General features: G+C 37.7%; 1 protein-coding gene across 1 annotated transcript in view; it reads left to right on the top strand.

Annotated features, from left to right (window-relative positions):
- Positions 1–2,264: 2,264 nt before the first annotated feature.
- shc3 (SHC (Src homology 2 domain containing) transforming protein 3) overlaps positions 2,265–11,016 on the top strand; it is a 24,483-nt gene continuing 15,731 nt past the window's right edge. Inside the window, exons 1-2 of the mRNA XM_044174644.1 lie at positions 2,265–5,261; positions 9,905–9,975. Of these exons, the coding sequence (XP_044030579.1) occupies positions 4,623–5,261; positions 9,905–9,975 (710 nt within the window). The 5' untranslated portion in view covers positions 2,265–4,622. The remainder of the gene's footprint in view (positions 5,262–9,904; positions 9,976–11,016) is intronic.

Genomic DNA, 11,016 nt, shown 5'->3' with positions numbered 1-11,016 from the left:
ATCTGGATCACTTATATGTATATTTTGTGTATGTTCTTAGTTAATGCACATAATTTATGAAATTAGCAGAAGACACATTTATGTTTATGTTGTCAACACACTCTTATTTTGAAAGCTTTACCTGTCACTTACCTGTGGGTTGTTAAGATGCTATAAGAATCTCATTCACTCAGACCCCAGGATAGTTTTCCAAATTGTCACTTCAAATCTTCATTATAAGAAGACAGTACAGACCCCCTGTTCATGTTTGTACAATCTTATTTATTATTTATAAGACGCTCTGTGACCTGTCTGCAGATGGACCCCATCATCCACTACAGGAAGCTCCATGCTGTGGTCTATGCTGCACCACCAACTTCCATGAGCCCCGCCCCCCTTGGTTACTGTTGCTATGTCTGTCGAGCTTTTCAATCTTGTCACTCTAATTTATCACTCAAAATTCTTAGTAATTTTCATTAATTTTCAGGGTCATTAATTTCAGACAGGTAGACAAAAGCAAGCTTCGCATTTCTAATCCGCGATGATCGATTTTGATGGCTGAAATGACAACTATCAATGGCAGATTGTATCAGCTGTAGCTAGGTAGCTAATTACCGTTAAGTCTGTGAGTTGGTTGAAAACTCATTCTCAGGCTGACTTGTTATAAAACAAGAACCTTGTCTTACATGTGCCCTTGATGGCTACATACAGGATATCATGCTAAAAGACTGAGGCTAAAGCTAAAGGAGAAGAATGTAGCCATGGTATTAAAATACAGCATGATACAGTGACAGTTCGTGCTACCATAACCCTGTTTGGGTACTTCCTGTAGAAAAGCATACTTGGATGAGCAACACATAGGTTAGTTTTATCCTTCGTATTTTCAAATAATATGTTTCACTTTTACAAGAGAAAAGGCTTTGAGGATGTGGACTAACCCATGAGTTTGGGAAACGTAACGCTATCTCTTGTCATGAGTTTGGCTGGGGTTGCTGGAGTGTAAACTTCCCCCAGTCCACTTCACCCCTGGACCGCAGTTGGCCACTGGGACAAATTGCCAGTAAAGCTGAGTGTCTGCCCTGTATCCAGCTCTTTCAGTACATCCACGGGAGAAATCTGAAGCTTGGCAGACCTGCCGTGCCTAGGTATGGTTGCTAAGCCATGATTGGACAAACCCCTCTCCCAACTGTTTGGGAGAGGGGTTTATGAGATTTGGATTTTATGTCCTGCTCTTTTTGCTAGATGACAGATTACACAAAACAAGCCTCATAGAATGCTGGCGTTATTCAAATAAAACCACCAAACTGCCATTTCCATTTTATATTTATTTCATATAAGCTAAAATAATGATGTCAAATTCAAATGAAAGAGCCCGGTTTGCATTTTAAATTTTTAAGTTGATGTCATTGTTTGCCAATTTTAAAATATAAATGCTGAGTCCATTTCATATTTAAATACGGCAGGGTTATATAGCAGGAACACGGAAAATTATTTGAAAGTGTACTTAGTAGTTCTAATTTTATTTTTGGTAGTAGTGATATTTCAAAAATTCAAAGTGAAAATGAATACCAGCAAATTAAAGTTCAATTTGATTACATTATTTGATTTTAATATTGACACCCTGAGCTTCCATACAGTACTGACTCCGCTTGCACTGATCACAGCTTATCATACAATCATGCATTATTTTTAGTTAGAATGTTGAAAGCCAATTTGTAGCACATAGTAAAGTTAATAGGAAGAATATCCGCAAGACAAGAACATACAACTGGAAGATGGTGATGGGTTTTAGTCCTTTTTACAAAATCAAACCTTCAAACAGCAGCAAATACCCATTTCACAAAGTGTAGTCTTTCCTTGTTCCAAGTAATTTTCATTTGGTCTACTAGCAAGACCAATATAAAATACAAGTAGATGACAAATACTCTTGCTTGACCAGTAGTGTTTGCTGATAATTTAACCAGTGTATCAGCTGATAAATGTTTTTGGTAGCAGCAAAAAAAAAAAGGGAAAAAATGACAAGCATTAATGATCACAGTTTCAGAGGGTAATAAAATTTCAAAGGCTAATAAAAATTCAACAGGTGACATTTAGGACTTTAAAATATATGTTTAAATAAATGATTCAAATTCCCCCCAGAACAAATAAGATATTAGCATACAGGATGTCATTCTAATAGTAAAATCAAATAGGATGCTAATGATGTATTTTCAAAAGACAAATGTACAAATATATCTAACTATATCTATCAACTGAAAATACATTTGTTATTGTAGTGCATTTGTACTATCTGCCCTCATACATATAAACAGTAAATTACTAATTAAATGTGTAAGTGGTAACTGTTAACATGAATGTGCAGAAAAAAAGCTGACAATGGTGACAATCAAAATCATGGGGGTGGCATTTTTACTTGATTTGACCTGATTTCTTGCCTGGATATTTTGTCTTGTTTCTTATTTTGTTAACACAACATTATCTCATTTAAGTATGCAAACGTGATGTACGTATTATTTTTTATAGGGCAGTCGAGAGAAAACAAAATGTACACCTGCGTCTGGAATGGTCTCTTCCACTATTCTGCAAGCCTCCCCTGAATGAGTCATCCAGCTGGCTCCTCATTGGATAAGACCATGCCATCCCAAGGGATTGCCTTGCAGAGGCAGAAAGGCCTTGCTTCCATTCACAGAAACATTGGTATGCCAGCCTGCTATTTCATTCACATAAAGACTAAATATTGCATGCTTTTTTGTCCTCTGCTCTTATTCACCTTTGTCTTTTTTCCTCCTCTTTTGATTTGCGAGGGCCTGCCTTTTCTTCCCTGCTTTTGTGTTTGCCTTTTTTTCTGAGGAGAGAAAGCAGACGTGCTGTCCTTTTTTTTTTTCTATATTTGCCAGGCAGGAAAGAGAGATGTTGGGAGGGACTGCAGTGCGAAATCTGCAGCAGAGTGAGAGCGGAAGCTGCTTATGAATGAGTGTCAGTCTTTCGGCTTTGCTAGATACTCCTGAGGACATTTTACATGAATGGTGTCTGGCTGTGTGCTTTCCGCTACCGAGGAGACAAAGATGCTTCATTGCTGCTGGTTTTAAGGAGACTCATGGGCTTTTTCTGTAATCCTTTTGGTTGTTTCATTGACTCATCTGCCTGAGAAACATGTCATTCATATTGTTGTTTTTTTGAGTTGCATCATTCATGTAGTTCAACCTGAACCAATTGCTGGGTATTTTAGACAAGCTGTGAGATTGCATCTGTTTCCTAGTTATGAATTGAAATTTTTATTCCTTTGTTGCAGAGATTTTATGCTACACATTAGACAAATTGTCTCAAAACAATTTTATGGAAGAAATAGCTTTATTCTTTTTTGCATTAATGCCTGATTATAAACATTTTGAGAAACAACAAGTGTATTAACTAGTCATAGGTTTGTGAAGTACATAACTGAGAAACTGGAGTGATGTCTGCCAATATTCTGCAGTTATTATAAATTAACATGGACAATATATTAATGATGTTGCGTATTTCCGGTCATGCTAAAATTTTACTGTATTGTTGCGTTCAATGATTTATAGAGGTTTCTTTTACATCCTTTAAGGAAAATCTTCATGAAACATTTAGATAGAGATTTTATTCTTGAATAAAGACGTATGTATTTTTTGTTAGAGAAGATTTTGGCACTCAGATTGTAGCAGTCAATTAAATGGATGTTAGTTTTCATTACTTATTTCATTTAGTATCATCTCTGTGATTAATTTATTGTGTGTCATCCTTTTATCGCAACTTCTCTCTGTTACATGCATTTTGTAAGATATGAATTGTGTATAACATGAATTCAAGCAAATTATTGTGAATAATTATGTTATTAAGTTAAATAATCAAGCTTCCTCTCGTTCTTCATTTCCTTTCCTCAGAAAAACAAATAAGAAGGAAAGAATTATAGAGAATAAATATCAGACTGGGGAATTTAAAAATTGATTGGTTCTAGTGTGCTGTAAGTGGGAGTTTTTTTTCCCTCTCCGACAGGAAGTGATTTGCAGTGTTCAGCAAGCCTTTTGTTGAGAAGGTTTTCTCAGATCAGTGAGTCATGCTTTAGCTCTGAGCCGGCAGGCAGGCAGCAGTCAGTAGAGAGTATTTGCTCTTCCCTCGCAGTATCCGTGATCATCGACAACATAGACCTTTTTCTGTTCTCTTACTTTTTGGATTTTTGAGGCTAGAAATCAGCAGCAGCATCACCGCTGGAAACCAAACAAGCTGCACCACAACACTGGCAGCCTTTTAGAGACCTTTTTCTCTCCATCTTCTTCTTCCTCTGCCTCAATGCTGTGTTTCCATGGATTGTGTCTGTATATTTCTCTCTGACGGATTGGATTGTAGTACTGGATTTCATTGAGAGCAGATTGGACTTTGGCGACAGCAGCAGCAGCAGCAGCAGCTCAACACAACCACCAGTGTAACCTCAATAGAGAAAATTACAGTCAGGTGGCCTGTGATTGCTTAAAGGCGTTTTGCTGCCTGTACTGCTGCTGCTATGTTACAGGAGAGGGTAATCAGCACGGCTCAGCAACGTCTGCCAGCACACTTGTGAAAGAGGCAGGCTGTGCGTGTTGGTTGGTGGAGAGAGGGGAGAGAGCAAGAGAGAGAAGGGTATGCTTCACCGTACCAAATACAACCGCTTCAGGAATGAGTCAGTAACATCCGTCGATGAGCTTCTCCACGGCCTGTCCATGAACCCCAAGGTCTCGGCCACCCCCCAGTCTACAGCCGAGACATCTTACACACCCCCGACTGAGGTCCAGCCCTCCTCCACCACCACTGCTTCCAGCACCCCCACCAGCCATGGCTCTGACCACCTGGAAGATGGAGGCACCACCCTCTGTACCCTCATCAACAAGGTGTCCAGCCTGAAATTCAGCAACTCAGGCAGCTTGCTGGGCATCAAAGGTCTGCCCTCAGCTGTCAAGGACCTGGCTGTGTCTAAGCTGCAGGTGGGTGGGGGGTCGGGCTCAGGCAGCTCCAGTGGCCCGAGCCCCAGTGTGACAACAGCAGCAGCGGCAGCAGCCTCTGGTGTGGGCGGCTCTCTGTGCAGCTCGGCCTCCCATTCAACCCCCTGCTCGCAGCTGGAGCCAGCCGTCAGCATGAGCAAGAAGAGCAGGCTGGACGAGCACCAGCCTGGCAGAGAGGACTGGAATCCAGGTGGAGGTGATGGACTGGTGAGCAAACCCTCCAGAGGATGGCTACACTCGAGCGAGAAGATCTCTGGTCCAGGAGTGATATACATTGTAAAGGTTGGTGGTCTCTCTGTCTTCCCCCTGTTTCATTTCTGTTTTTTTCTTTTCCATTCTCCAATTTTTTTTCAATGACTCAAGCTAAGCTACCTGCAAGGGGGGATGAAGGAGAGATAATGTAGTTTCATTGGCACATCACAACATGCCCTTGAGTGGGTGTATGTAGGTTGGCTACAGCAGAAGGCTGAGTGAAGGAGCGAAGGAGCAGCGACCAGAAAATAGACATTGAATAACTCAGGAAATAGAGAAGGTCAACATTGGGGAAAACGTAGGGGAAAAACCTGTGATGGGAAAACAAAAACAGCAATTATAAGTGTCATTTTCACCATGCTGTAAACATTTCAATTTATACAGTATTTCTATCTGTCTTTTGTATGTGGAGTCGCATCGTTATGCTTTTGTAACCATGGTGATGTGTTATTTCTGTACATTGTGCATCTCTATGAGTTGTATGGCTGTTTTAGCTCGCAGATAGTGAAATGGTGGATTGCATGTTTGTCTCATTACATCCGTATCTCATGTTAATGTTGTTCAGCCATCATAAATCATTTAAAGGAGCACAACTACGAGATATGTGAATGTCATCATGCCGGCAATGAGTCACTCGCATGAGGAGTGATGATGCTGAGCCCTGGCTCTTCAAGGTGTAAAGTGAATGAAAAAAATGGAACAAACCATTTTCACTGAAGCCATAACGTAGCAGTAAAGTGTGGATTTGCCTGGACATATAATCTTTTTTGTTTTCCTTTTATTTATGCAGCACATTAAACAAAAGCAAAATTTAGTTTTTGGGGGGCTGAATGAGCATACTGAACAGCATTGCTAGGTGAAATGTGTCAGTTACACAGTATGATTGCCATCATATGACACCTACTACAACTTGCCTAAACAAAGCCTACAGTATCTGTGACCAGCATGACATTCCATTAAATGCATTAAGGACGGGAGCGCTTATTTGTCCAGTCAATGCTGCTGAAAGCATCCACACTGTGAGAGGGGAAATGGGTCTGGTCTGTGCTCCCCCACCCTCTGCTTTTCCTGTGGTTTGAGTCCTGTGCATATTGAGTTCAACGTGGTGTTATGCTCACAGCACTTTTAATTAGTGTCATGTGGTCACTCCTCGCACATCATGCACCATTACTCTAAAGGGACAGTGAGTGACAGTGACACTGTTTACACCCACACTTTTAGCCCGTGGTTTTAGCTATGTGTTTATGAAAAAAAAAAAGGACGCACATTCAGTCCAGTTTTTGTACTACAACAAATAGTTAACAAATGTCCTAAAATTAGCTAAAAAATGCAACAATAAAGCTTTGTATGAGCTGAGGGGAACTGCAGATTTAGGTGATAACTCTGTGGGTTCATCACTACGAGTGACCCCTTTCACAGACAAATCAGCATTCTTTTTGCATTGGTTATATATTATTATACACTGGTATATCGTAATTATTTACTGCTCATGTTATAATCCATGCCTGTTTAAAATCTTTAAGTGCTTTATCCTCTTGACCTGACATATCCTGTCTAAACTTTACAGAACTGGACTGTATATAATATAAAGTTTCTAAAGTAACAGCTGTACACATTATGGAACAACAAGTTTTGTGACATCTTTAACCTGAGTGCAAATATATGATATGAAATAAACTTAATGTTTAAATTTATGAGCACATATAAACTCCAGTAAGCAACAACTGCAGCCAGTATGATATATGAAGCCAGTACTGTGTATGTGTCTGTAGTTTTGTTAGTGCATGTTACCTGTGATCACTTAGAAGTTGTGTTGTTCGCTGGGATCATTTATGAGCTTGTCAGAGTTGGCCTCCTATTGATTTTCACAATTAATTTGAAGTTCAGTTTTCCTGTGTGAACCAACCATGTTCTTGTTTGTTGTACAGCATGAGACAAAAATGTCTTCATGTTGTGCTCAGATATATTTTTGGCCCTACTGAATTGTGCACTTCAAACTCACTGTTCTAAAAATAGATGACATTAAAAATTTGCAAACGTCATGTTGACAAAATGGTATTTGTTTGCTGGTACGCAAACTGAAAAGAAGGGGCCTCATAATATGAAAGTTATGATTCTAATAACTTCTCTCTGAAAAGGAGTGGAAATAGAAACATTAGTGTGTCTGGATGTCTGTTTTGTTTACAGCCAGATTATGAATGTGATTCTGATAACGATAGGAAGCACAAAATGTTCCCAGTCTACAATATTAATCAGAAGAGGTGTTGTAATGTGAGTAGGTGCTTTTATGGGCTAGGAGGACACTGATGCAGTTTCCAAATCCCTTCCAACTTTGTGCCAGACTCCTGCTGGATGTTTGTATTTTTAACTAGAAAGTAGAAAACCATGATACCAGTAAGTTTATGAAAGCACATTTGCTGATGTACAGGTTTTGGTCTGCTCGTGACTCTTATTTTTACGTGCACAAGCAGATGAAGGTTGGGTGAAAGGATAGTAACGGAAATTACCAGTTTCATATTCAGTCACATCCCTTACATACCAATTTATTAGATCAGGGTAATACTTGTTAAAATAATTTGTACTAAGTATGTTCTGTGCAGACTGGATATTAAACACAGTGACCCACTCAAAGACAACACATCCTGGGACAGTACTTAATATTGATAAACCAGAAAGTGACCGATTTCTCTGCCAGGGGTAACTTTTTAGGGTTTTATGGTCACCGATATCAACTTCCATGTCTTTGCTTTTGTCCACAACTAATTTGCAAATTAGGAATCAGAAGAGATTTCAAACAGGATATACTGTAATTGTCAATGTGGATTGCCCTTTTGTGCAAGACACATTTTAAACAATTTGTTTGTTGTTTTTTAATATCACAGTGTGTCATTGGACTGCTGGGTATTGGGTATTGCAAAAAGCAAGATTAGCAACTTTTTTTGTTTTATTGTAAACAAACAAATTCATCTTTTCTGTCTCTTATTCAAATGTATTGTATGTATCCTTGAGGTCTAATAATCGTGATGAATGCATTTACTTCCTCATAAAACATTTACAAAACCCATTTTTAAAGTGTTTTGAATTCTACATTGTTTACCTGTTACCTAGCTAGTTGTCTTCTTCTTCACCGCTTTTTATTGGCACAAGAATATTGGCGCGTTACTGCCAACGACTGTCGATCAGTGGATTAGCCTGACACTTCCACTCTTGGGCATGTATGTGTGTCCTCGTGTACGTGCACAAGACACAAACAAATCAACTTGCTCACAAAAACACTGCTCCATAGCACTACTAGTGGTCAAAAACTCAACAGGGTACCTTTAACTAGACTGGTTGAGTCAAAATTCAGGGAATCTGGGATTTTTTTGTTCTAAAAACACAGCAAAGTCTCTGTTTCAAAAATCAGAATTACTGAAAATCTGTGTCTGTTAACATGGCAACTGAAGTCCTGACGCTAACTTGCTATATGGCAGGTTAACTTGATCCTAACCGCTGGTGCCAGGACAGTTTTCAAGCTCTAACTTTCAAACATGAAGTTCAATCTGAATTACAAAGTTGAGTCTTTTGCAAAGCACTTTAGGGAACTTATTTGATTTTAAAATACAATATATTTTATTGCTGTATTTATGTATTTGAATACAATTAGAATTGCTTTGAAACTAGAGCTTGCATTTTAGACCAATATCTATGGCTACATTATATTTACCATTTGCTCTCATTTGAAACACCATACAATATTAGTTTTCATTCATTCATTCAACCTTTATTTATATCTCGAGGAATCATTGAGGAATCATTGGCATACCGTCATTTTCAATGATGTCGAGAGTACAAAACAGAATAAATACACGCAAAAAATAACGAGAAAACAAACAAACAGACAGCAACAGATGACAGTTAAAAACAATTACATTCAAGTGCAGAGTAGTTTGTAATCATGGTTTTAAATTGACCTATAGGTACAAATGTGTCACTAGATCAAGTCAAATAATGATAACTGTGGGACTAGTTTAATAAGGAAGTGATATATTGTGGCAAGTTGCCATTAAGGGCTTTATAAATAAATAGAAACCAATGCCTGTCACGTCTGTTAGAAATGCCCACCCAACCTTTTCATACAAGATGCAATGATGAGTAAGATTAAAGAAATGGAAAAGTTAACAAGATTTAACATTTTACAGCGAATATAAATTAAAAGGGACAGACAACAAATCTAAATGTTTAAAATTATTTATTGTTATAGAGTAGCTATAAGCAAATTTTTCTTATTTATGATACACAAGAACAATGATCCACAGTTTCAACCATAGTTTGTAAGATTATAAATCACACAATCAATAACATGTCAACACACTGAGCTAACAACAGTAGCTTGACAGAAGTCCTCCAGCTGCTTTTAAAAATCATGCATATGTACAACTGTGACAAAAGTCCAGCATCTCACGGTTTTCCTTTCTGAAATAAGCCTTTCTAAATATTAAGTTGATGTTATAGTGATTTGGTATACATTTAAGGACTGCAGTTATTTGGATATAGTGGGTTTTGATTGGTTATGCAAACAAATCAGGTGTGTTTTTCTGTATATGATGTAATGGCTGTGAAAATCTGAATGTAACTCTTGACACCCTATTGAATATGTATTTCACACAGACTTTACATTTTTTGCTTTCCAGTATCTGGGCTGTATTGAAGTCCTTCGGTCGATGAGATCCCTGGATTTCACCACAAGATCACAAATTACGAGGTACGTCCACACTTTTCAAGATTCACTAGATTTCCTTTAAAACAAATCCCAGTAAATCAGTTATCATTCCATCTGCTGCTTTATTGTTTATATCCACAAACAACACACATGTAAGACTGGTGTTCACAGTACGGGACTCAATATAACTGTTAACTATGTAAAATGATTTGTGAAGTTGATGAGTTATGTTTGGCAGTTTTTTAACCTTTACTGAAAAACCACAAACATTTAGAATTAAAAATCATGTCAGGGTTTTTTAACACCCACGAACATTTTCTTGTGCCAGTAATTGTAAATTTATATAATACCTCTTGACTTTTGGTTTCACTGTAAACAATTTAACGTGGAAAGCTTTATTATGTGAAATTCGAAATGTAAATATCTTATTTAATGCCCCAAGTTTGGATTCTAATGCAGAAAATGTAGCTATAGAGCTCTCAAACATTTCAACACCATTTATTGTGTACAGTACTTAAAAGTGGCACCACTTGTCTTGCATGGGTTAATGAGCTATTTACTATGTATAACATATAACCTATATTCAGCACATGTAGGAACAAAAACCTTTGAAGATTGTATCTAATTTGAAATAGTATTAAAATTGTTTGTATATTGAATAAAAGTTAATATGTCTCCTACTACAAGTACAAAACCATCATTCTAAAAAAGAACCATGCTACCCATGGTAAGGGGCAGTCTGAACCCAATTTCATATCTGTTTTGTCAGAACCTTCCTACTATAACTTGTAACATTAATGGAGAACTGCAGACACTATAGTGAGTTACCTTTCCATCAACTATTTACACTGGTCTCAACTTTGTTGTGATGCATAAACTGCTGAGTCTTACATGATCTTTCATGTATGCATTAAAATAAACCGCCATTTCCTGAATGAACTTGGTGAAAAGCTTTTTTACAATTAGCTCCCATGCTAGCTTAGCTTTTTTGTTAATGTTGTGCTAACATATGTTAGAAAGAATTAATGTTATTATTAGTAACTCAAAGTTACTGTGACTAATTTAGCAATTAATTAATTAATT

This window comes from Siniperca chuatsi, linkage group LG18 (genome assembly GCF_020085105.1).
Source record: "Siniperca chuatsi isolate FFG_IHB_CAS linkage group LG18, ASM2008510v1, whole genome shotgun sequence".
NCBI classification, from domain to species: Eukaryota; Metazoa; Chordata; class Actinopteri; order Centrarchiformes; family Sinipercidae; genus Siniperca; species Siniperca chuatsi.
Note: the sequence above shows the minus strand (reverse complement) of the source record. Positions and strands in the feature narration are given on the sequence as shown.